The 27,794-nt window shown below is 40.1% G+C and overlaps 1 protein-coding gene, 1 long non-coding RNA gene and 1 pseudogene across 2 annotated transcripts; all 3 read right to left on the bottom strand.

Moving 5' to 3' along the window:
* Nucleotides 1–448: 448 nt before the first annotated feature.
* LOC141760824 (uncharacterized) lies at nucleotides 449–1,302 on the bottom strand. The gene is made up of 2 exons (XR_012592458.1): nucleotides 1,240–1,302; nucleotides 449–681 (listed from the first exon to the last, which is right to left on the bottom strand). It is a non-coding gene; the product is annotated as an uncharacterized LOC141760824 (long non-coding RNA).
* A 6,864-nt stretch (nucleotides 1,303–8,166) lies between these two features.
* LOC141761332 (uncharacterized) lies at nucleotides 8,167–10,374 on the bottom strand (annotated as a pseudogene).
* A 1,211-nt stretch (nucleotides 10,375–11,585) lies between these two features.
* On the bottom strand, nucleotides 11,586–18,384 carry LOC141761331 (uncharacterized). The gene is made up of 7 exons (XM_074624667.1): nucleotides 18,339–18,384; nucleotides 18,092–18,232; nucleotides 17,386–17,493; nucleotides 14,677–15,051; nucleotides 14,214–14,321; nucleotides 14,085–14,119; nucleotides 11,586–11,708 (listed from the first exon to the last, which is right to left on the bottom strand). The coding sequence occupies exons 1-7, from the start codon at nucleotides 18,382–18,384 to the stop codon at nucleotides 11,586–11,588; spliced, it is 936 nt and encodes a 311-aa protein (XP_074480768.1).
* Nucleotides 18,385–27,794: the final 9,410 nt, after the last annotated feature.

Here is a 27,794-nt window from a genome sequence, read left to right as displayed (position 1 = left end):
TATTTTTGATTCTGGCAGGTTCTGTGCAGCACAGCCGGTATGAGAAAAGTAAACTGAACCTATTTCTGTCTGTCTTCCTAGTCCATCTTTTATACATAGTGTTTTTAATTAATTTCACATGTTTTATGATATCGCAATCAAAATACTCTGTTTTGACTATATGTACAGTATGGTTCTTCTATCCGGCTCTTGAGGTGTTGAATTGTCTCACCCACATTTTTTTTTTAGAAACCTTTAACACGCCTCATGATTTTCACCTCAGTTGTGCTCTGACCACACTGTACTGCCTCTTCCTGTCAAACAAGTGATGTGTTCCTCACTCACTGCTGCAGACCTCCATCCTACCCCTCAGTATAAGAGACTCTGGACAGGCTCGACCTCCATCAAACACCAAACATGTATTCTTTGACTGAGAGAAAGGAAATGAAAGCTCAGAATGAAAGCTCTGCATGCAACGGATCTTTATTGCAAAATGAAATGTTTTGGCAAGAGTGGTTCTTCCTCTCACCAACAAGCTCTACAAAAGCTCCAAAGCATATTGATATTATTACAGCATCAGCTCCAGTTATCTCCTGAGTCTTATCTGGTAGCAGCATAAATAACATTCGGCTCCGGCTGTCTTCTTTCTGCTCTCTGTTGAAATGTCACTGCTGCGTAGTTCAGTTCATCAGAGTCCACATTCTGTAAGAAAAGTATTTACAGTCTTAATGTGGTGACTTGACATGATTTCAATTCCCAAGCGTCACTTGTGGACTGACTCAAGTATTTCTCCATGCTCACCAGCTAGCTAGCTGGCTAACAAGCTGAGCTAAGTTAAGCTGCTGCAGGAACGGTCCGTTGCGTTCTGAGTGAAGTGACTGATTCATGACAGATTGATTGTTTCTATTGGCCCAAAGCTAACGTGGGTGGTTTGTAATGGACACAGCATGCTTGTTCTATTTGCGCAAATGGTCCCCATCTGTAGATATGTACTTTATAATGATACACCACAATTTTATTATTCATAGCTAATTATTTTGTGGACCCCCGACAGAGAGCCACGGACCCCACTTTGAGAATCACTGCTCTAAAGTAGCTCAAACATGCAATTTCTTGTTACTTATTGGCCCATATACAGTATATGCAATACAACTATATACATACATACAAATACTGTATCATTTCCCCGACGAGCTAATATTAGACGAGACAATGTACTGTAGTCCCGGCTGTTAAAGTAAAGGATAACTTTGTATTCACCTCTCTTTGCTCTGGATTCTGTTCTTCTTCATCAGCTAAGAGACAGAAACAAAACATCTGGTCAGTTTTGCATATTTCCAGCATATTGACACAACTTGAAGAGAGTTTACAGCAGCAACTAAACCAAACAGAAACAGTACCTGTCTGAAGCTTCCTGACTTTAACAACCAGACCGATGATGACCGCTACCAGGAAAACAGTCAGACCGCCCAGGATCATACTCGTCAGCTTTGCAGTTCCGTCACTCACTTGTACAGGAAAGATCATCAAGTTAGACTCTATAGAGACTTGAGATCTGGCTCAAATTAAAATGGACCAAACTGAATTCAGCTGAACTGTTTTACCCTCAAACATTTGATAATCTGCACAATGATAGAAATCATTAGGAGAATCTTACTTTCACACTGGCTGTCCACGTCATCATGTATCTCATTGCTGCCTTTTACTGAAATTAAGATAACCCTAGTCTTTATTGAATTATGACATATTTGCATCATAATCATATTTTGTCAATGTTCAAATAGTCACTTTGTTGTCTGTTTTGTTAGAAGACAACCTACAGTATATTAAATGTATAAACATAAATGACCGAAGAATGGGTACCAAAAGAAAGACAAGACTTTAGAATGACCTTACCTTCAACATTTAAACGTATTACACTGAAAGTTGGACGGGTACTTGAGTAAAACTCACAGAAATACAGTCCTTGGTCAGATAAATCCACGTCTTTGATTTTGAGAAAGAGAGTGGAGATGTTGGAGCTCATTTCAAATTTTGAAATTTGACCATCATCACAGTATGTAACGTTGTCATCAGCCTTGAACATAACAGAGATACAGCTGGCCTTGGTTCTGTCCACCATTCTAGACCACCATGTCAAAGATGCAACGCTGGACATGTTGGAGCACGTCAGTGTGACTTCTTTACCAGGTTGAACCTCCACAGTCTGACACTCAGAACGTGAGACAGAGATCCAGCCTGAAACAAACAACAGAGACAACAGTAGATTTAGTTTCAGTTAAACAAAATGAACATTTCCTTTAGATAAACTAGTTTCAATTCTGGTTGGTTAAAGTTTCCAAAGTTATAGATGCAGTTGTACTCACTAAAGCTGCAGAGAGTTAAAGCTGTTATCAAGGTGAAGGTCTTCATGGTGCGTGTGACTGAAGCTCTGCAGTGTCCGTAACTGAACTGTGCTCCAGTCAGGGTGCTTTCAAAGTAAAGAGGCGGGTTGTTAAACATGCAGATTTCTAATCAGTCATCTGATGAAGGATTTTTTTGTGTGCTTGTCCTGTTGAACAAACTGACCTCATACATGCTTTCAGGAAAATGAGTGTTGACGCAAAGTTATTTTTCAGAAAATGTTATGTCAGAATAAATATCTTCACACCAAAGTACATAAAATGCAATGATATACAAAGATATATCGAGGAAGAAAATGATGCACACAACCTCATGAAATGGCTCAGAGGTGTCAGAAAACATATTGCTTTAGAGCCTCTCGACAGGTGAAAGTTAACATGTTAATGCCTGGCAGCATTTAGATGGAGGATATTATCTCCCTCTGATGGGAATATGTGCTGTAGAGTTAAACTAAGATGAAATATTGCAAGTAAAGTCCATCTGTTGCCCTGAAACTAGCTGCCACACATTGTGGCTGTGATATAGTAACGAACCGGTAGTGTCCACATGGATAAAGACGGTTTATTGCCAAAAAGTGAAAGTCAATTGGTTGTTCCAATGCAACATCAGCGCCCAGCAGCACACGAGCAAAACTGAGATAAATATTCTGCAATTGGAGAGTGAAGCCCAAATTTAATTGTGGTATTTATTGTTGTTCTAGGACTGGTGATTACTTATTATTGTCCATCCATTACACAGTAGTGTCTAGAAGGCATTGACCTTGAATGGTTAAGGTTAGGCATTGGCCTTGAATAGTTAAGGTTAGGCATTGGCCTCTAATAGTTAAGGTTAGGCATTGTCCTCGAATAGTTAAGGTTAGGCATTTGCCTCTAATAGCTAAGGTTGGGCATTGGCCTCTAATAGTTAAGGTTAGGATTTGTTCTCTAATAGCTAAGGTTCGGCATTGACCTCTAATAGTTAAGGTTAGGCATTGACCTCGAATAGTTAAGGTTAGGCATTGACCTCGAATAGTTAAGGTTAGGCATTGACCTTGAATAGTTAAGATTAGGCATTGACCTCGAATAGTTAAGGTTAGGCATTGACCTTGAATAGTTAAGGTTAGGCATTGACCTCGAACAGTTAAGTTTAGGCATTGACCTCGAATAGTTAAGTTTAGGCATTGACCTTGAATAGTTAAGGTTAGGCATTGACCTCTAATAGTTAAGGTTAGGCATTGACCTCGAATAGTTAAGGTTAGGCATTGGCCTTGAATAGTTAAAGTTAGGCATTGACCTCTAATAGTTAAGGTTAGGCATTGACCCCTTATAGCTAAGGTTAGGCATTTGCCTCAAATAGCTAAGGTTAGGCATTGACCTCGAATAGTTAAAGTTAGGCATTGACCTCTAATAGTTAAGGTTAGGCATTGACCTTGAATACTTAAGGTTAGGCATTGATCTCCAATAGTTAAGGTTAGGCATTGACCTCTAATAGTTAAGGTCAGGCATTGACTTCGAATAGTTAAGGTTAGGCATTGACTTCGAATAGTTAAGGTTAGGCATTGGCCTCTAATAGCTAAGGTTAGGCATTGGCCTCTAATAGCTAAGGTGAGGCATTGGCCTCTAATAGCTAAGGTTAGGCATTGACCTCTAATAGCTAAGGTTAGGCATTGACTTCGAATAGCTAAGGTTAGGCATTTACCTTGAATGGCTAAGGTTAGGCATTGATCTCTAATAGTTAAGGTTAGGCATTGACCCCTTATAGCTAAGGTTAGGCATTGGCCTCTAATAGTTAAGGTTAGGCATTGACCTTGAATAGCTAAGGTTAGGCATTGATCTCTAATAGTTAAGGTTAGGCATTGACCCCTTATAGCTAAGGTTAGGCATTTGCCTCAAATAGCTAAGGTTAGGCATTGACCTTGAATGGCTAAGGTGAGGCATTGGCCTCTAATGGCTAAGGTTAGGCATTGACCTCTAATAGCTAAGGTTAGGCATTGACTTTGAATAGCTAAGGTTAGGCATTGACCTTGAATAGCTAAGGTTAGGCATTGACTTTGAATAGTTAAAGTTAGGTATTGATCGCCAATAGTTAAGGTAAGGCATTGACCTCGAATAGTTAAGGTTAGGCATTGACCTCTAATAGTTAAGGTTAGGCATTGATCTTGAATAGTTAGGGTTAGGATAGGTCGTCGGGCAGCAAGTCTTGCGGGAGTTTATGGAAATCTTTTCAGATCTCAGATCAGATTTTTGCAGGTTACCTTTTAGACACGACTCCTGGCGAGTGGTTCAGATTGCCACCTAATAAACAAGCCTGTGTTTAAAGTCGAAAATGAGTATTGACGCAAAGTTATTTTTCAGAAAATGTTATGTCATGATAAATATCTTCACACCAAAGTACATCAAATGCAATGATATACAAAGATATATCGAGGAAGAAAATGAGCGCCATGATATAAAAGGGAAAGTTGTGTCTATGTAGGCCAAACAAATAGATGCCGTGAGACTGTGTTGCAGCAGCAGGTTGTTACCTTGCATGGCAGCCTCTGCAGTGTATCAGTGTATGAATGTATGTGTGAATGTTGACATGCAGTGTAAAGCGCTTTGAGTGGTTGGAGGACTAGAAAGGCCATTTACCATTTAAATGCTCTCATAAAGGTTGTGAGTTTGTACCTTTCACAAGTCTGAAAGCAGATATTGACATGTTTCTTGAAGGTGAATTAGTCCATCTTATTGATGAGTGCAGCAGTGAAACGGTGTCAGAAGAGGTTGATGGAAACTTATTAAGCAGCTGCGAGGCCTTTGATGTGTGTGGTTATGGCTGAAAACCAGTCTTCCTGTGGTTGAGACTTTAGTGCTTCTATTTTTGCCTGCTGGTTAGCATCTACACTTTTTTTTTCCAAAACATCTAGCCACAGATTGTATTGTTTTTTTCTTTATGACCAAGGCTAGGTAGGCAAACCGTTTATTTACTTTTTTCTTCTTTTTTTTTAATTACAGTTTTCTGACTTCTCATATTTCACCTCAGTTGCGCTCAGAAACCATTGCTGTCTGTCTCTTCCTGTCAACAAGTGTTGTGTACCTCACTCACTCCTCCCCTCTGTCAGACAGTCATCTGTGTCCAAAAAGGCAAGGTGATAGAAAGATTTTGCCAAATGAAGGGAGCAATAAAGATGCAAAAAAAAACTAGGGATGTATCCAAATGTTTGATGTCAATCAATTAAAATATTTAATCGTGGTTAATCGCATGATTGTCCATAGTTAATTGTTATTTTTATCTATTCAAAATGTACCTTAAAGGGAAATTTGTCAAGTATTTAATACTCTTATCAACATTGGAGTGGGCAAATATGCTTGCTTTATGCTAAATGCATGTTTACAAAACAAAACAAAATACTTCAACAGTTTTACAACATCAACTCAGTTTAATGAGGAAGACACTGTCTTCTGGCTGTGCAAGCATGAGGCTGCATGAGGCAGTTTTTCTGCGAGCAGGGAGCTGATGTATAAAGAGCGAAATGAGTGTGAGGAAATTGGTCAGTGTCATCGGTAAAGAAGGTGACATTTTGAGAAGTGATGGCGATACTGCTGATGGGATTCTTACTTAATGCATTCCTGCATGGACAACAGAGACACTGTCACATTTTAAGAGACAGTAGTGGAGCTTTTGTGAGAAAGTTGTGCAGTTGTTGATGCATGTGGTTTTATTTGCAGAGAGCTGAGGGCCAGTCTTTCTGTGGCTTTCGCTTTAGGCCATGCACAAAGTGTTTTCACCGCAGTGGAAAATGACAGGGGGAGGGGGCACAGAACTTGTTACCCACATGTACATGCAAACACATATTTATATATACACGTTCACTGTGTCAGCATAGAATCAAGTTATGAAGTCTTTAAAAGTCAGTATATTCAGAGAAAAATACAATAAAAATGATACATTTAATCTTTTTGTTTTATAAAATTAGATTTTAGACACATTAAAGTGGCAAAAGGCAGAATATGTTTGGCATCATTGGTCAGAAAAATCCATAATAACCTTTCACCAATTCAAGTTTTCTGAGCCATAACTAGACTTCTGAACCTCCTCATGACTCTGTTTTCAGGCTTTAAAAAATCTAGCCCGTGATGAAAGACTTTGGCCAATCACAGGTCATTTCAGAGAGATAGAGAGCGTTCCTATTGGCTGGTCATTCAACAGAGGCAGCTGTCAATCACTCGCCACCTAAGATCAAACCGTCAAACTAGGCAGCTCTGATGAGACCTGTAAAATGAGAAAGTGTGCTCTGGCTGGTGGGCGGTGCTTGGTATTTCCTGAACTTGATCTCAACATGGCTGCCGGGTCAAAGACTTTCTCATTTTACAGCTAAACAGTACACTACAAGATGTTTCTGAAAACATTTGAGGAGAGAAATAGGTATTACAGTAACAGAATATTGATTCATATTTGATCAGCGCTGCCTAGTTTGACACAATGACATTTTGTGTTCATGTTTGTGGTGATGGCTGAAGCCTTCCTGTAAAGCCTGAGACTTTATTTTTGACTCATACAGACAATGTTTGTCACCACAGGTAGCTGATTTATTCTATTACCATTTATTTTCTTTACTATATTTTCCAGCAGTGTGTACGAATACAGAGGCTGATACTATTTAAACCTAAGTGGGTCACTTTGCACTGTTCCTTTTTTTTTTTTTTTTGCAAGCCGGGCCTCGTGGCTTTCATGTCAGTTGTGCTCAGACCACACTCTGCTGCCTCTTCCTGTGAAGTGATGCGTATCTCACTCACTCCCCCCCAACAGACCATTTGACTCTCCATATGAGTATGGCCCTGTTCACACCTGGTATTAACATGCGTCCTCAGTGATCCGATCACAAGTGGACAGCTTTAAGTACGTCTGTTCACACCTGGCATTAAAATGCGTCTCCACATGCGTCTTCAGTGGCCACTTGTGATCCGATCTCACTTCCCCGCCCCATATGCAAATAAATACGTAGTAAACACACGGCTAATACAGCAGCCGTTGTGACGTAATATTACATGAATTTCAGTAGTAATATCCTACATATTTGTTAATTCTGGTACATTGTATTAACATGAAAATAAAAGGTTATTGTACCGGGACGTCCACGCCGCCAGTGCCGGCACCGCTGCTTTTGCCAGACAACAGCGGGGTACAGCTCTCCAGAGAGCCAGGGAGGACAGAGAACAAGCGGGCGGGCGGTCGGGTGTCAGCTCCGTGCAAAGCAGAGGAACAAAAACACCGACACATCTCCGACAGTATGATAATAATGCACTTTGCGTGCCTAGTCTACATACAGTAGAGCATAGAGGCCGTTTCCTGGCTGACAAGCACCCCGTGTCTGCCTGTTTATTCACCCGAGGGGCGCGGTGATCCCGTGGATCCCAGCTGTACATCAGATCAGTAGGCGGACCTTAATGTGGCCCAGGACGCATTTGCGTAACCACTGCTAAAACAATGTGGTCATATGTGAAAGATCAGATCTCAATGCGTCCTCAATGCGTCTTGAGTGTGTTCACACCTGTATTTAGCGCTGTCCACTTGTGATCTGAAAACTGAGGACGCATGTTAATACCAGGTGTGAGCAGGGCCTGAGTATTGACTTCACCATCATCAGTGTCCCTTGCGGCTCCTCCTCATCAAACATATTTGATGTTTGATGAAGATCGGAGGCAGACAAAATAAGAAAGATGGAGACTTTTTGCAGAGAGAGAGAGAGACAGAAATAAAGAGGGAGGAAACTGACGATGAGTATAGGAATTTTGTTTAACAAAATACCAGCCACGGACTCTGGCAGTAGATTAATAAGATAAAGCATCTGTTCTACAGGGCTGTCAATCGATTACAATATTTAATTGCATGATTCTTCATCGTGATTAATCACAAATTAATCAAATTAAAGGGAGATTTGTCAAGTATTTAATACTCTTATCAACATGGGAGTGGATAGATATGCTGCTTTATGCAAATATATGTATATATTTATTATTGGAAATCAATTAACAACACAAAACAATGATAAATATTGTCCAGAAACCCTCACAGGTACTGCATTTAGCATAAAAAATACACTCAAATCATAACATGGCAAACTGACGGCAACAACAGCCGTCAGTGTGCTGAAGTTTGGATCGTATCTAACCCCCTTCATGACAAGCTAGTATGACATGGTTGGTACTGATGGATTCCTTAGGTTTCTAGTTTCTAATGATATCAGTATCTTCTTTCATAGCTCTGTAGCTGTAAAAACTGAGCCCGCTGCAACCTCCGAAAGATTGATTGCGTTAAAGAAATTAGTGGTGTTAAAACAAATTTGCATTAACGCCTCAATACAGTGTCTTCCGGAGTCTATCTGCTGGCAGCATAAACAACACGAGTCTCCACTTCTCTCTCTGATGCAGGCCTCCTGTTCCTTATTGTCTCCGGAAGGAAACTCAGCGCTGCAGAGTTCAGCTCATCAGAGCCCAGATTCTGTAAATCAATGAAGTGTTTTTTAGGGTCACATACTGTATCTCACATACTGTAACTGAGTGTTTCTGCAAATACGGGCATTTTTAAGTCCCAGCAATGACATTTTGGATTTATGTTAAACTTTGCAGTGCAATGCTTGATAAATATAGTGTTATTATCCATCTTGATATAACAAATAATTACTAATAATGTGATTTAATCAAATATATGAAGCATTTTATGGGTCCAAACAGAACTTTTCTTTGTGTCCTACAACTGTGATTCCAATGTTGAGATACATAAAATGAGCTAATTCAATTATAATATGACATTATTTCAAATTGAACTGTTTCATATACATATTACTTTTACACCATGTTAAAACAATTTTTTGTTTACAAATCAATTAAATTAAAGTTAATGAACCTCAACTGTTAAAGCCCAGGACAAAGATCATTAACAGACATATCATGTGTTTCGATGCAACTTTAAAACCATAACACAGTTTTATTTAAGTTAATGGTGAGTTCACCTTGTTTCTTTCTGGCTGCGGCTCCTCATTCACAGCTAAATGGCAAAAGACGAAAGTGTGATTAGTTTATTATTACTGATCAGATACTTTGCTTTAGATTTTTCCATCATGTGTAACAAATTCTAAATCTGCTGTACCTGTCTGAAGTTTCCTGACTTTAACAGCCAGAACAACGACGACTATGGTGAGGGAAACGGTCAGACCACCCAGGATCAAACTCATTAGGTTTGCCGTTACATCACACTCCTCTAAAAGAACGATGATAGAATTAGACTCTATTTTTTAAAGACGTGGTTAAGATTGAAATTACTGGCTCGGTGGTAACTTGCACAATGAAAAAGGAGAATCTTACTTTCAGTCTTAAAATCCACTTCACCATCAGATTCACTATTACCTTTTTTAAAAAAAAAGATTTTCATTGACACGTATTGGATTCTTATTTGTCTTTATGCTGTTTTAATGCAATAAATGCGAGATTTATGTAAATATTACAGTCTTACCTTGAACGATTAAATGTGTTGCACTGGCAATGACTATGTTGGTCTACGTAGAATCCACAGAAATACAGTCCAGAGTCAGATAGATTCACTTGCTTGATTTTAAGAAAGACAGTGGACTCTTTGGTGCTCATTTCAAATTTTTCTTTTTTAAATCCATCACAGTACGAAGCTTCATCTTCAGACCCGTACATAGAGGAGATGCAGCTGGGCTTGGTTCTGTTGATCAGTCTGAACCAGTCCGTCTGAGTTGGACTGCTGGTAATGTTGTTGCACGTCAGTGTGACTTCATCACCAGACTGAACCTTTACAGTCTGAGACTCAGAACCTGAGACGGAGCCTGAAACAAACAACCCTAAGCTTGTAATGCAACAGTTACTGTAATAAGACAACAACAACAAGAAGAATACATTCAGTTCTAATTTGCAGGTTCATATTCTGGTGGGTTACTGGTTACATGGTTTGGTGTCAGTACTTACTGAGGCTGCAGAGAAGTAAAGCTGTTATCAAGGTGAAGCTCCTCATTGTGCATTTAATCGCGTCACTGCAGGGATAGTTTGTACCGCTGAGCTCTTATAAAAGGGTTTAGAGAGGCGGGGTTTGTTTTTCATCTTGCTGCTCACATTTGCCGAATGCAAAAACTTTTAAATATGACTTCACAGGAAAGTTTGGTGGTCGGAGAGTCAAAGTTATATCTGTGTCAGACGCTATTTGAGACAAAAGTTGCCACAAAGAATTGTAGATGCTTAAACAACACGACTCCTACAGCTGTCATTGAAAGCATCCTCACCGAACCCGTAACAGTCTGCTCTGGTATGACATACTGTATGAAATATGACAAGAAAAACAAAGCGACGCACCTGTCACGTAATATTTTTATGCTTGATGCTGCAATGTCCGGATGCACTGTTTTAGATTTGTGTTTGGGAGTGGGCAAATATGCTGCTTTATGCAAATGTATGTATATATTTATTATTGTAAATCAATTAACAACACAGAAAAATTACAAATATTGTCTAGAAACCCTCACAGGTACTGCATTTAGCATACAAAATGTACTCAAATCATAACATGGCAAACTGCAGCCCAACAGACAACAACAGCTGTCAGTGTGTCAGTGTGCTGACTTGACTATGACTTGTCCCCAAACTGCATGTGATTACCATAAAGTGGGCATGTCTGTAAAGGGGAGACTCGTGGGTACAAAGAGAACCCATTTTCATTCACAAATCTGGAGGTCAAAGGTCAAGGGACCCCTTTGAAAATGTTTGTTATTTTATTGCTTCACTATTTCTCCAAAAGGTCTAAATACATTTACAGCAGCTAGTTTCATTTTGTCGTAAACAGGTTTTCACACCTGCTTTTTATAGTTTCCACAGAGCTTTGACTTCAAATGCCTCATGAGTTTCACCACAGTAGTTATCAGACCACACTGTGTCTCTTCCTGTCAAACAAGTGATGTGTACGCCACTCCCTCCTCCGTCCACAGACCAAGTAAGTTTGAAGTCATCAGTGTCCTTTCTGAGTCCTCCATCACACATTAAGTACACTCTTTTCCTCTCAGAAAAAATAAGAAATATAGACACGAGAGAAACTGAAAGAATCGTGAGCGAGAAAATACAGAAACATTATTCAAAATGTATTTCTTTTCATTGAATCACCCCACAAACAGATAATTAGACTAGCAACTAATAAGATTAATGACATAAAGCATGAGTTTCTGTTGCTTCCTGGGTCTATCTGGTGGCAGCGTACACAACATGTGGCTCCATCTCTCTCTCAGGTGCAGGCCTGCGGCTTCTTTTTGGCTTTGCCTGGAAACTTAGAGCTGCGTAGTTCAGTTCATCTGATCCCATATTCTGTAATTCAGAGTATTTAGAGTCACATATGGTATCACACACACACACACACACACACACACACACACACACACACACACACACACACAGCTGAGTCTTCCAAAAATCTGTATTTGTGGGTTGTTCCACAAAGGAATCATTTAAACATAGGATTTAGGAACCTTAGGAGTTGTATGTATGCTCCCACGATCTGCAAGGTGAAATTACTGTTTTTGTGAATGGAGTCTGGTGGCTTTAAAGAGAGCAAAGATAACTGCTTCAGTTCCCTAACGGCAGAAAAAACTATTTTAGCCACCTAAAAAATTCAATATCAGTTTAAATGTATATTTAGAATATTTTCACCACTTTACATTGTCATCAGGCGACATTTTCTGACGGGAAACTGAAGCCGTTATATTGCTCTCCTCAAAGCCACCAGACTCCATTCACAAGAGCAGGAATTTCACCTCGCAGGACACAGTAGTTGCCGGTCTATCGCTTTATCGATCGGTTAGTTAGTTTGTGTTATTGTGTGACTTTCACTTGCACTGTTTTGGATTTGTGTTTGGGAGTGGGCAAATATGCTTGCTTTATGCAAATGTATGTATATATTTATTATTGGAAATCAATTAACAACACAGAACAATGATAGATATTGTCCAGAAACCCTCACAGGTACTGTTTTTAGCATACAAAATGTTTTACAGATGCATGTTTGTTTGTTCTGCACAAGCTGTTGGTATCCATGACAGCTGAATTAAGTCATTGATTTTTAGAAATATAGATATTTTTAGTACCTAATAGAATAGCTGCTTACATGGCGTCCGGTGGTAAGCGTTTTACACTACATGTCAGCATTCACACACACATTCATACACTGACGGCAGAAGCTGGCATGCAAGGTGCCAACCTGCCCATCAGGATCTAATCTCAATTCACACCGATGGCACAGCCTTCGGAGCAGTTTGGGGATAAGGCAGGTTCCGTGCAGGTTCCGTGCAGCACAGCCGGTGTGAGAAAAGTAACATGTTTTTTGAACATTAAAGCATGTAAACATGTTCAAGACACTCCAAATACAAGTACGCACCTGAAAATAAGCACCAGATGTCCTCAGACTTTCCCACCTGACTCCCACATCCACCTGCTCACCTGAGTCCTATTCTTCAATCACCCTGGAGGTATTTAAACCAGCCCCCTTTTCCACAGTCAGTTGCCAGATTGTCAACGTTGCTTCGTTCCTTTGCTCTCCAGCCTCCTGAACCTCAACCCGTCTACCTACCTGCCAGTGGTAATCCATTTTTTATACATTTTAATTCATTTCACACGTGTTATGGTATCACAATCAAAATACTCTGTTTGGACTATATGTACAGTATGGTTCTTCTTCTATCCTGCTCTTGAGGTGTTGAATTGTCTCAGCCACATTTTATTTTTAGAAACCTTTAACAGGCCTCATGATTTTCACCTCAGTTGTGCTCTGACCACACTGTACTGCCTCTTCCTGTCAAACAAGTGATGTGTTCCTCACTCACTGCTGCAGACCTCCATCTAAGCCCTCAGTATAAGAGACTCTGGACAGGCTCGTCCTCCATCAAACACCAAACATGTATTCTTTGACTCAGAGAAAGGAAATGCTCAGAATGAAAGCTCTGCATGCATCAGATCTTTATTGCAAAATTAAATGTTTAGGCAAGAGTGGTTCTTCCTCTCACCAACAAGCTCTACAAAAGCTCTAAAGCATATTGATATTATTACAGCATCAGCTCCAGTTATCTCCTGAGTCTTATCTGGTAGCAGCATAAATAACATTCGGCTCCGGCTGTCTTCTTTTTGCTCTCGGTTGAAATGTCACTGCTGCGTAGTTCAGTTCATCAGAGTCCACATTCTGTAAGAAAAGTATTTACAGACTTAATGTGGTGACTTGACATGATTTTAATTCCCACAATATACTGTAGCCACACAGATACTGGATGTTTGAGGCTGACAACCATTTTGATATTTGGCCATTATTCATTTATAAATAGATTAGGGCTGTCAAAGTTAACGCGATCATGCAAATTTGTTTTAACGCCACTAATGTCTTTAACACATTAATGCAACTTGTTATAGATTATTGTGACGATACTGGTATCATATGAAACTAGAAAAAACTTAAGGAATCCACTGGTACCAACCATGTCATACTAGCTTGTTAGGAAGGAGTTTAAATAACGCTCCAAACTTGTGCTACATTTTGATGAGGAAAAACTAGCATGGTCATTTTCATAGAGGTCCCTTGACCTCTGACCTCAAGATATGTGAATGTAAATGGGTTTTTAAAAATGTGTGATTAATTTGCTGTTAGGGGACAGTGCTTATTAAACAATATATAAAAGTAAAGGATAACTTTGTATTCACCTCTCTTTGCTCTGGATTCTGTTCTTCTCCATCAGCTAAGAGACAGAAACAAAACATCTGGTCAGTTTTGCATTTTGACACAACTTGAAGAGAATTTCCAGCAGCAACTAAACCAAACAGAAACAGTACCTGTCTGCAGCTTCCTGACTTTAACAACCAGACCGACAATGACCGCTACCAGGAAGACAGTCAGACCGCCCAGGATCATACTCGTCAGCTTTGCTATTCCGTCACTCACTTATACAGGAAAGATCATCAAGTTAGACTCTATAGAGACTTGAGATCTGGCTCAAATTAAAATGGACCAAACTGAATCCAGCTGAACTGTTTTACCTTCAAACATTTGATAATCTGCACAATGATAGAAATCTTTAGGAGAATCTTACTTTCACACTGGCTGTCCACGTCATCATGTATCTCATTGCTGCCTTTTACTGAAATTAAGATAACCCTAGTCTTTATTGAATTATGACATATTTGCATCATAATCATATTTTGTCAATGTTCAAATAGTCACTTTGTTGTCTGTTTTGTTAGAAGACAACCTACAGTATATTAAATGTATAAACAGAAATGACCGAAGAATGGGTACCAAAAGAAAGACAAGACTTTAGAATGACCTTACCTTTAACATTTAAACGTATTACACTGAGAGTTGGACGGCCACGTGAATAAAACTCACAGAAATACAGTCCAGAGTCAGATGAATCCCCGTCTTTGATTTTGAGAGAGACAGTGGAGATGTTGGAGATCATTTCAAATTTTGAAATTTGACCTCGATCACAGTGTGAACCGCCGCTATTAGTATTGAACATAACAGTGATACAGCTGGCCTTGGTTCCGTCCACCATTCTGGACCACCATATCATAGAATCACTGCTGGACATGTTGAAGCACGTCAGTGTGACTTCTTCACCAGACTGAGCCTCCACAGTCTGAGACTCAGAAACTGAGACAGAGATCCAGCCTGAAAAAACCCAGCAGATTTAGTTTAAATTAAACAAAATGAACATTTCCTTTAGATAAACTTTTGAATAAGTAGAAGTAGAATAGATGCAGTTGTACTCACTAAAGCTGCAGAGAATTAAAGCTGTTATCAAGGTGAAGGTCTTCATGGTGCGTGTGACTGAAGCTCTGCAATGTCCGCAACTGACCTGAGCTCCAGTCAGGGTGCTTTCAAAGTAAAGAGGTGGGGTGTTAAACATGCAGATTTCTAATCAGTCATCTGATGAAGGAAAGATGCAAACCGTCAGTTTCTCACCAGCTGTACATTGTCACGATATATAAGTGAGGAACTTCCTATTTTCTCTGTTTTATTTAAAGATGCAGACTTGAGTGGTTTACCTTACAGGTGCTGGTCATGTTTGTTAGTTCTGCACAAGCTGTTGGTATCCATGACAGCTGAATGAAGTCATTGATTTTTAGAAATATAGATATTTTTAGTACCTAATAGAATAGCTGCTTACATGGCGTCCGGTGGTAAGCGTTTTACACTACATGTCAGCATTCACACACACATTCATACACTGACGGCAGAAGCTGTCATGCAAGGTGCCAACCTGCCCATCAGGATCTAATCTCAATACACACCGATGGCACAGCCTTTGGTAGCAGTTTGGGGATAAGGCAGGTTCCGTGCAGCACAGCCGGTGTGAGAAAAGTAAAGTGTTTTTTGAACATTAAAGCATGTAAACATGTTCAAGACACTCCAAATACAAGTATGCACCTGAAAATAAGCATTCTAGGTCCTCTTTAAGACTCATTTCTATGAAGCTTTGTAGTCTTTGCCGTTCTCCATCCGTCCACCAGATGCTCTCAGACTTTCCCACCTGACTCCCACATCCACCTGCTCACCTGAGTCTCATTCTCCATCACCCTGGACGTATTTATAGCAGCCCCCTTTAACCCAGTCAGTTGCCAGATCGGCAATGTTTCTTCGTTCCTTTGCTCTCCAGCCTCCTGAACCTCAACCTATATCTGTCTTCCTGCCTTCCAGTGGTAATCCATTTTTTATACATTTTAATTCATTTCACACGTGTTGTGTTATCACAATAAAAATACTCCGATTTGACTATATGTACTGTAGGGTTCTTCTTCTATCCTGCTCTTGAGGTGTTGAATTGTCTCAGCCACATTTTATTTTTAGAAACCTATAACACGCCTCATGATTTTCACCTCAGTTGTGCTCTGACCACACTGTACTGCCTCTTCCTGTCAAACAAGTGATGTGTTCCTCACTCACTGCTGCAGACCTCCATCTTACCCCTCAGTATAAGAGACTCTGGACAGGCTCGTCCTCCATCAAACACCAAACATGTATTCTTTGAACTGAGAGAAAGGAAATGCTCAGAATGAAAGCTCTGCATGCATCAGATCTTTATTGCAAAATTAAATGTTTTGGTAAGAGTGGTTCTTCCTCTCACCAACAAGCTCTACAAAAGCTCTAAAGCATATTGATATTATTACAGCATCAGCTCCAGTTATCTCCTGAGTCTTATCTGGTAGCAGCATAAATAACATTCGGCTCCGGCTGTCTTCTTTCTGCTCTCGGTTGAAATGTCACTGCTGCGTAGTTCAGTTCATCAGAGTCCACATTCTGTAAGAAAAGTATTTACAGTCTTAATGTGGTGACTTGACATGATTTTAATTCCCAAGCGTCACTTGTGGACTGACTCAAATATTTCTCCATGCTCACCAGCTAGCTAGCTGGCTAATAAGCTGAGCTAAGCTAAGCTGCTGCAGGAACGGTCCGTTGCGTTCTGAGTGAAGTGACTGATTCATGACAGATTGATTGTTTCTATTGGCCCAGAGCTAACCTGGGTGGTAGTAATGGACACAGCATGCTTGTTCTATTTGTGCAAATGGTCCCCATCTGTAGATATGTACTTTTTAATGATACGGCACAATTTGATAATTGATATCAAATTATTTTGTGGACCACCTGACAGAGAGCCACGGACCCCACTTTGAGAATCACTGCTCTAAAGTAGCTCAAACATAATTTTAGCATTTCCGTACTGCAATTTCTTGTTAATTATCGGCCCATATACAAATACTGTATCATTTTAGGGACAAGCTAATATTAGACGATACAATGTACTGTAGTCCCGGCTGTTTTGGGGTCAAACTTTATTAAACAATATATAAAAGTAAAGGATAACTTTGTATTCACCTCTCTTTGCTCTGGATTCTGTTCTTCTTCATCAGCTAAGAGACAGAAACAAAACATCTGGTCAGTTTTGCATTTTGACACAACTTGAAGAGAATTTCCAGCAGCAACTAAACCAAACAGAAACAGTACCTGTCTGAAGCTTCCTGTTTTTAACAATCAGACCGATGATGACCGCTACCAGGAAGACAGTCAGACCGCCCAGGATCATACTCGTCAGCTTTGCTGTTCCGTCTCTCACTTATACAGGAAAGATCATCAAGTTAGACTCTATAGAGACTTGAGATCTGGCTCAAATTAAAATGGACCAAACTGAATTCAGCTGAACTGTTTTACCCTCAAACATTTGATAATCTGCACAATGATAGAAATCTTTAGGAGTCTCTTACTTTCACACTGGCTGCATTGGCTGTCCACGTCATCATGTGTCTCATTGCGGCCTTTTACTGAAATTAAGATAACTTTAGTCTTTATTGAATTTTGACATATTTGCATCATAATCACATTTTGTCAATGTTCAAATAGTCACTTTGTTGTCTGTTTTGTTAGAAGACAACCTACAGTATATTAAATGTAGACACAGAAATGACTGAAGAATGGGTACCAAAAGAAAGACAAGACTTTAGAATGACCTTACCTTCAACATTTAAACGTATTACACTGAAAATTGGACGGCGATGTGAGTAAAACTCACAGAAATACAGTCCAGAGTCAGATGAATCCACGTCTTTGATTTTGAGAAAGAGAGTGGAGATGTTGGATCTCATGTTATATTTCCAATTTTGAACTCCATCACAGTATCTAACGTTGTCATCAGCGCTGTACATAAAAGTGATACAGCTGGCCTTGGTTCTGTCCACCATTCTGGACCACCATGTCGTAGAATCATGGCTTGACATGTTGGAGCACGTCAGTGTGACTTCTTCACCAGACTGAGCCTCCACAGTCTGAGACTCAGAGCCTGAGACAGAGATCCAGACTGAAACACACAGCAGATTTAGTTTAAATTAAACAAAATTAACATTTCCTTTAGATAAACTTTTAAATAAGTAGAAGTAGACCAGAATAGATGCAGTTGTACTCACTAAAGCGGCAGAGAGTTATAGCTGTTATCAAGGTGAAGGTCTTCATGGTGCGTGTGACTGAAGCTCTGCAATGTCCGCAACTGATCTGCGCTCCAGTCAGGGTGCTTTCAAAGTAAAGAGGCGGGGTGTTAAACATGCAGATTTCTAATTAGTTATCTGATGAAGGAAAGATGCAAGTCTCTCATCAGTTGAACGTTCTCACGATATGTAAGTGAAGAACCTTCTATTTTCTATGTGTTATGTACAGATGAAGACTTCAGTGGTTTACCATACAGATGCTGGTCATGTTTGTTTGTTCTATCCATGACAGCTGAATTAAGTCATTGGTTTTTAAAAATATAGATATTTTTAGTACCTAATAGAATAGCTGCTTACATGACGTGTGGTGGTAAATGGACTTGCATTTATATAGCGCCTCGCTCGAAGCGTTTTACACTACATTGACTGACAGCATTCACTCAGTCTTTGCCGTTCTCCATCCGTCCACCAGATGCACTCAGACTTTCCTACCCGACTCCCACATCCACCTGCTCACCTGAGTCTCATTCTCCAATCACCATGGAGGTATTAATACCAGCCCCCTTTTCCGCCGTCAGTTGCCAGATCGTCAACTTTGCTTCGTTCCTTTGCTCTCCAGCCTCCTGAACCTCAACCCATCTTCCTGCCTGCCAGTGGTAATCCATTTTTTATACGTTGCGTTTTTAATTCATTTCACACGTGTTGTGTTATCGCAATCAAAATACTCTGTTTTGACTATATGTACTGTATGGTTCTTCTTCTATCCTGCTCTTGAGGTGTTGAATTGTCTCAGACATATTTTTTTTTAGAAACCGTTAACACGCCTCATGATTTTCACCTCAGTTGTGCTCCGACCACACTGTACTGCCTCTTCCTGTCAGACAAGTGATGTGTTCCTCACTCACTGCTGCCGACCTCCCTCTAACCCCTCAGTATAAGAGACTCTGGACAGGCTCGTCCTCCATCAAACATTAAAAACATGTATTCTTTGAACTGAGAGAAAGGAAATGCTCAGAATGAAAGCTCTGCATGCATCGGATCTTTATTGCAAAATTAAATGTTTTGGCAAGAGTGGTTCTTCCTCTCACCAACAAGCTCTACAAAAGCTCCAAAGCATATTGATATAATTTCAGCATCAGCTCCAGTTATCTCCTGAGTCTTATCTGGTAGCAGCATAAATAACATTCGGCTCCGGCTGTCTTCTTTGTGCTCTCTGTTGAAATGTCACTGCTGCGTAGTTCAGTTCCACATTCTGTAAGAAAAGTTTTTACAGTCTTAATGTGGTGACTTGACATGATTTTAATTCCCACAATATACTGTAGCACCACAGATACTGGACTTTTGAGGCTGAAACTCATTTTGATCTTTAGCTGAGAAGCTTTTTGTGTTCTATAATAATATTCATTCATAAATACAGTAGATACGATTAACAAAGGTTGTTAATAAGACTCCCTTATAGGATGGTGACGAAGATATTTATTAAGCGGGAAATTTTAAAGTTGTTGGTGCTCTCTAATGGACAAACTATAAAAAGGAGAGTTTCTAAAGCAGGGGTTCTCAAACGTTTTGGGGCCAGGAGCCCCTTAAAGGGGAGGAAATATTCCAAGGACTCCTCATAATCGTAACATAGATTATGCATACTTCAGATCAGTTTAATAGTTATAAACAGAAACACATTTCAATGTGAATCATGTTAACATCACTTTGTTACACGGCTGTGTTGAATACTCCATTCTGATTGGTCAATCACGGCGTTCTGCGTTCTGTTATTTCTTTAACAGACCGTTGCTATGTATAACAGACCGTTGCTATGTATAGCATACCGTTGCTATGTATAAAAGACTGTTGCTATGTATAGCAGACCGTTGATATGTATAGCAGACCGTTGCTATGTATAAAAGACCGTTGCTATGTATAGCAGACCGTTGCTATGTATAAAAGTCTGTTGCTATGTATAGCAGGCCGTTGCTATGTATAGCAGGCCGTTGCTATGTATAGCAGACCGTTGCTATGTATAAAAGACTGTTGCTATGTATAGCAGACCGTTGCTATGTATAAAAGACCGTTGCTATGTATAGCAGGCCGTTGATATGTATAACAGACCGTTGCAATGTATAGGAGACCGTTGCTATGTATAACAGGCTGTTGCTATGTATAACAGGCCGTTGCTATGTATAGCAGACCGTTGCTATGTATAAAAGACTGTTGCTATGTATAGCAGACCGTTGATATGTATAGCAGACCGTTGCTATGTATAAAAGACCGTTGCTATGTATAAAAGTCTGTTGCTATGTATAGCAGACCGTTGCTATGTATAAAAGTCTGTTGCTATGTATAGCAGGCCGTTGCTATGTATAGCAGGCCGTTGCCATGTATAACAGACCGTTGCTATGTATAACAGGCTGTTGCTATGTATAACAGGCTGTTGCTATGTATAGCAGACCGTTGCTATGTATAAAAGACTGTTGCTATGTATAGCAGACCGTTGATATGTATAGCAGACCGTTGCTATGTATAAAAAACCGTTGCTATGTATAAAAGTCTGTTGCTATGTATAGCAGACCGTTGCTATGTATAAAAGTCTGTTGCTATGTATAGCAGACCGTTGCTATGTATAAAAGTCTGTTGCTATGTATAGCAGGCCGTTGCTATGTATAGCAGGCCATTGCTATGTATAGCAGGCCGTTGCTATGTATAAAAGACCGTTGCTATGTATAGCAGACCGTTGCTATGTATAAAAGACCGTTGCTATGTATAGCAGGCCGTTGATATGTATAACAGACCGTTGCAATGTATAAAAGTTTGTTGCTATGTATAGCAGGCCGTTGCTATGTATAGCAGGCCGTTGCTATGTATAGCAGACCGTTGCTATGTATAAAAGACTGTTGCTATGTATAAAAGACCGTTGCTATGTATAGCAGACCGTTGCTATGTATAAAAGTCTGTTGCTATGTATAGCAGGCCGTTGCTATGTATAGCAGGCCGTTGCTATGTATAGCAGGCCGTTGCTATGTATAGCAGACCGTTGCTATGTATAAAAGACCGTTGCTATGTATAGCAGACCGTTGCTATGTATAAAAGACCGTTGCTATGTATAGCAGGCCGTTGATATGTATAACAGACCGTTGCAATGTATAGGAGACCGTTGCTATGTATAAAGGGCTGTTGCTATGTATAACAGGCCGTTGCTATGTATAGCAGACCGTTGCTATGTATAAAAGACTGTTGCTATGTATAGCAGACCGTTGATATGTATAGCAGACCGTTGCTATGTATAAAAGACTGTTGCTATGTATAAAAGACCGTTGCTATGTATAGCAGACCGTTGCTATGTATAAAAGTCTGTTGCTATGTATAGCAGGCCGTTGCTATGTATAGCAGGCCGTTGCTATGTATAGCAGGCCGTTGCTATGTATAAAAGACTGTTGCTATGTATAGCAGACCGTTGCTATGTATAAAAGACCGTTGCTATGTATAGCAGGCCGTTGATATGTATAACAGACCGTTGCAATGTATAGGAGACCGTTGCTATGTATAACAGGCTGTTGCTATGTATAACAGGCCGTTGCTATGTATAGCAGACCGTTGCTATGTATAAAAGACTGTTGCTATGTATAGCAGACCGTTGATATGTATAACAGACCGTTGCTATGTATAAAAGACCGTTGCTATGTATAAAAGTCTGTTGCTATGTATAGCAGACCGTTGCTATGTATAAAAGTCTGTTGCTATGTATAGCAGGCCGTTGCTATGTATAGCAGGCCGTTGCCATGTATAACAGACCGTTGCTATGTATAACAGGCTGTTGCTATGTATAACAGGCTGTTGCTATGTATAGCAGACCGTTGCTATGTATAAAAGACTGTTGCTATGTATAGCAGACCGTTGATATGTATAGCAGACCGTTGCTATGTATAAAAAACCGTTGCTATGTATAAAAGTCTGTTGCTATGTATAGCAGACCGTTGCTATGTATAGCAGACCGTTGCTATGTATAAAAGTATGTTGCTATGTATAGCAGGCCGTTGCTATGTATAGCAGACCGTTGCTATGTATAAAAGACTGTTGCTATGTATAGCAGACCGTTGCTATGTATAGCAGACCGTTGCTATGTATAAAAGTCTGTTGCTATGTATAGCAGGCCGTTGCTATGTATAGCAGGCCGTTGCTATGTATAAAAGACTGTTGCTATGTATAAAAGACCGTTGCTATGTATAAAAGACCGTTGCTATGTATAGCAGACCGTTGCTATGTATAAAAGTTTGTTGCTATGTATAGCAGACCGTTGCTATGTATAAAAGACTGTTGCTATGTATAGCAGACCGTTGATATGTATAGCAGACCGTTGCTATGTATAAAAAACCGTTGCTATGTATAAAAGTCTGTTGCTATGTATAGCAGACCGTTGCTATGTATAGCAGACCGTTGCTATGTATAAAAGTCTGTTGCTATGTATAGCAGGCCGTTGCTATGTATAGCAGGCCATTGCTATGTATAGCAGGCCGTTGCTATGTATAGCAGACCGTTGCTATGTATAAAAGACCGTTGCTATGTATAGCAGGCCGTTGATATGTATAACAGACCGTTGCAATGTATAAAAGTTTGTTGCTATGTATAGCAGGCCGTTGCTATGTATAGCAGGCCGTTGCTATGTATAGCAGGCCGTTGCTATGTATAGCAGGCCGTTGCTATGTATAGCAGACCGTTGCTATGTATAAAAGACTGTTGCTATGTATAAAAGACCGTTGCTATGTATAGCAGACCGTTGCTATGTATAAAAGTCTGTTGCTATGTATAGCAGGCCGTTGCTATGTATAGCAGGCCGTTGCTATGTATAGCAGGCCGTTGCTATGTATAGCAGACCGTTGCTATGTATAAAAGACCGTTGCTATGTATAGCAGACCGTTGCTATGTATAAAAGACCGTTGCTATGTATAGCAGGCCGTTGATATGTATAACAGACCGTTGCAATGTATAGGAGACCGTTGCTATGTATAACAGGCTGTTGCTATGTATAACAGGCCGTTGCTATGTATAGCAGACCGTTGCTATGTATAAAAGACTGTTGCTATGTATAGCAGACCGTTGATATGTATAGCAGACCGTTGCTATGTATAAAAGACTGTTGCTATGTATAAAAGACCGTTGCTATGTATAGCAGACCGTTGCTATGTATAAAAGTCTGTTGCTATGTATAGCAGGCCGTTGCTATGTATAGCAGGCCGTTGCTATGTATAGCAGGCCGTTGCTATGTATAAAAGACTGTTGCTATGTATAGCAGACCGTTGCTATGTATAAAAGACCGTTGCTATGTATAGCAGGCCGTTGATATGTATAACAGACCGTTGCAATGTATAGGGGACCGTTGCTATGTATAACAGGCTGTTGCTATGTATAACAGGCCGTTGCTATGTATAGCAGACCGTTGCTATGTATAAAAGACTGTTGCTATGTATAGCAGACCGTTGATATGTATAGCAGACCGTTGCTATGTATAAAAGACCGTTGCTATGTATAAAAGTCTGTTGCTATGTATAGCAGACCGTTGCTATGTATAAAAGTCTGTTGCTATGTATAGCAGGCCGTTGCTATGTATAGCAGGCCGTTGCCATGTATAACAGACCGTTGCTATGTATAACAGGCTGTTGCTATGTATAACAGGCTGTTGCTATGTATAGCAGACCGTTGCTATGTATAAAAGACTGTTGCTATGTATAGCAGACCGTTGATATGTATAGCAGACCGTTGCTATGTATAAAAAACCGTTGCTATGTATAAAAGTCTGTTGCTATGTATAGCAGACCGTTGCTATGTATAGCAGACCGTTGCTATGTATAAAAGTATGTTGCTATGTATAGCAGGCCGTTGCTATGTATAGCAGACCATTGCTATGTATAAAAGACTGTTGCTATGTATAGCAGACCGTTGCTATGTATAGCAGACCGTTGCTATGTATAAAAGTCTGTTGCTATGTATAGCAGGCCGTTGCTATGTATAGCAGGCCGTTGCTATGTATAAAAGACTGTTGCTATGTATAAAAGACCGTTGCTATGTATAAAAGACCGTTGCTATGTATAGCAGACCGTTGCTATGTATAAAAGTTTGTTGCTATGTATAGCAGGCCGTTGCTATGTATAGCAGGCCGTTGCTATGTATAGCAGGCCGTTGCTATGTATAGCAGGCTGTTGCTATGTATAGCAGGCCGTTGCTATGTATAGCAGACCGTTGCTATGTATAAAAGACTGTTGCTATGTATAAAAGACCGTTGCTATGTATAGCAGACCGTTGCTATGTATAAAAGTCTGTTGCTATGTATAGCAGGCCGTTGCTATGTATAGCAGGCCGTTGCTATGTATAGCAGACCGTTGCTATGTATAAAAGACTGTTGCTATGTATAGCAGACCATTGCTATGTATAAAAGACCGTTGCTATGTATAGCAGGCCGTTGATATGTATAACAGACCGTTGCAATGTATAAAAGTTTGTTGCTATGTATAGCAGGCCGTTGCCATGTATAGCAGGCCGTTGCTATGTATAGCAGGCCGTTGCTATGTATAGCAGACCGTTGCTATGTATAAAAGACTGTTGCTATGTATAAAAGACCGTTGCTATGTATAGCAGACCGTTGCTATGTATAAAAGTCTGTTGCTATGTATAGCAGGCCGTTGCTATGTATAGCAGGCCGTTGCTATGTATAGCAGGCCGTTGCTATGTATAGCAGACCGTTGCTATGTATAAAAGACCGTTGCTATGTATAGCAGACCGTTGCTATGTATAAAAGACCGTTGCTATGTATAGCAGGCCGTTGATATGTATAACAGACCGTTGCAATGTATAGGAGACCGTTGCTATGTATAACAGGCTGTTGCTATGTATAACAGGCCATTGCTATGTATAGCAGACCGTTGCTATTTATAAAAGACTGTTGCTATGTATAGCAGACCGTTGATATGTATAGCAGACCGTTGCTATGTATAAAAGACCGTTGCTATGTATAAAAGACTGTTGCTATGTATAAAAGACCGTTGCTATGTATAGCAGACCGTTGCTATGTATAAAAGTCTGTTGCTATGTATAGCAGGCCGTTGCTATGTATAGCAGGCCGTTGCTATGTATAGCAGGCCGTTGCTATGTATAGCAGACCGTTGCTATGTATAAAAGACTGTTGCTATGTATAGCAGACCGTTGCTATGTATAAAAGACCGTTGCTATGTATAGCAGGCCGTTGCTATGTATAGCAGGCCGTTGCTATGTATAAAAGACTGTTGCTATGTATAGCAGACCGTTGCTATGTATAAAAGACCGTTGCTATGTATAGCAGGCCGTTGATATGTATAACAGACCGTTGCAATGTATAGGGGACCGTTGCTATGTATAACAGGCTGTTGCTATGTATAACAGGCCGTTGCTATGTATAGCAGACCGTTGCTATGTATAAAAGACTGTTGCTATGTATAGCAGACCGTTGATATGTATAGCAGACCGTTGCTATGTATAAAAGACCGTTGCTATGTATAAAAGTCTGTTGCTATGTATAGCAGACCGTTGCTATGTATAAAAGTCTGTTGCTATGTATAGCAGGCCGTTGCTATGTATAGCAGGCCGTTGCCATGTATAACAGACCGTTGCTATGTATAACAGGCTGTTGCTATGTATAACAGGCTGTTGCTATGTATAGCAGACCGTTGCTATGTATAAAAGACTGTTGCTATGTATAGCAGACTGTTGATATGTATAGCAGACCGTTGCTATGTATAAAAAACCGTTGCTATGTATAAAAGTCTGTTGCTATGTATAGCAGACCGTTGCTATGTATAGCAGACCGTTGCTATGTATAAAAGTATGTTGCTATGTATAGCAGGCCGTTGCTATGTATAGCAGACCGTTGCTATGTATAAAAGACTGTTGCTATGTATAGCAGACCGTTGCTATGTATAGCAGACCGTTGCTATGTATAAAAGTCTGTTGCTATGTATAGCAGGCCGTTGCTATGTATAGCAGGCCGTTGCTATGTATAAAAGACTGTTGCTATGTATAAAAGACCGTTGCTATGTATAAAAGACCGTTGCTATGTATAGCAGACCGTTGCTATGTATAAAAGTTTGTTGCTATGTATAGCAGGCCGTTGCTATGTATAGCAGGCCGTTGCTATGTATAGCAGGCCGTTGCTATGTATAGCAGGCTGTTGCTATGTATAGCAGGCCGTTGCTATGTATAGCAGACCGTTGCTATGTATAAAAGACTGTTGCTATGTATAAAAGACCGTTGCTATGTATAGCAGACCGTTGCTATGTATAAAAGTCTGTTGCTATGTATAGCAGGCCGTTGCTATGTATAGCAGGCCGTTGCTATGTATAGCAGACCGTTGCTATGTATAAAAGACTGTTGCTATGTATAGCAGACCGTTGCTATGTATAAAAGACCGTTGCTATGTATAGCAGGCCGTTGATATGTATAACAGACCGTTGCAATGTATAAAAGTTTGTTGCTATGTATAGCAGGCCGTTGCTATGTATAGCAGGCCGTTGCTATGTATAGCAGACCGTTGCTATGTATAAAAGACTGTTGCTATGTATAAAAGACCGTTGCTATGTATAAAAGACCGTTGCTATGTATAGCAGACCGTTGCTATGTATAAAAGTTTGTTGCTATGTATAGCAGGCCGTTGCTATGTATAGCAGGCCGTTGCTATGTATAGCAGGCCGTTGCTATGTATAGCAGGCTGTTGCTATGTATAGCAGGCCGTTGCTATGTATAGCAGACCGTTGCTATGTATAAAAGACTGTTGCTATGTATAAAAGACCGTTGCTATGTATAGCAGACCGTTGCTATGTATAAAAGTCTGTTGCTATGTATAGCAGGCCGTTGCTATGTATAGCAGGCCGTTGCTATGTATAGCAGACCGTTGCTATGTATAAAAGACTGTTGCTATGTATAGCAGACCGTTGCTATGTATAAAAGACCGTTGCTATGTATAGCAGGCCGTTGATATGTATAACAGACCGTTGCAATGTATAAAAGTTTGTTGCTATGTATAGCAGGCCGTTGCCATGTATAGCAGGCCGTTGCTATGTATAGCAGGCCGTTGCTATGTATAGCAGACCGTTGCTATGTATAAAAGACTGTTGCTATGTATAAAAGACCGTTGCTATGTATAGCAGACCGTTGCTATGTATAAAAGTCTGTTGCTATGTATAGCAGGCCGTTGCTATGTATAGCAGGCCGTTGCTATGTATAGCAGGCCGTTGCTATGTATAGCAGACCGTTGCTATGTATAAAAGACCGTTGCTATGTATTGCAGACCGTTGCTATGTATAAAAGACCGTTGCTATGTATAGCAGGCCGTTGATATGTATAACAGACCGTTGCAATGTATAGGAGACCGTTGCTATGTATAACAGGCTGTTGCTATGTATAACAGGCCGTTGCTATGTATAG

The sequence above is a fragment of the Sebastes fasciatus genome, chromosome 22, assembly GCF_043250625.1.
Source record: "Sebastes fasciatus isolate fSebFas1 chromosome 22, fSebFas1.pri, whole genome shotgun sequence".
NCBI classification, from domain to species: Eukaryota; Metazoa; Chordata; class Actinopteri; order Perciformes; family Sebastidae; genus Sebastes; species Sebastes fasciatus.
The sequence above is the reverse complement of the archived record's forward strand: the minus strand, read 5'-3'. Positions and strand labels throughout refer to the sequence as shown.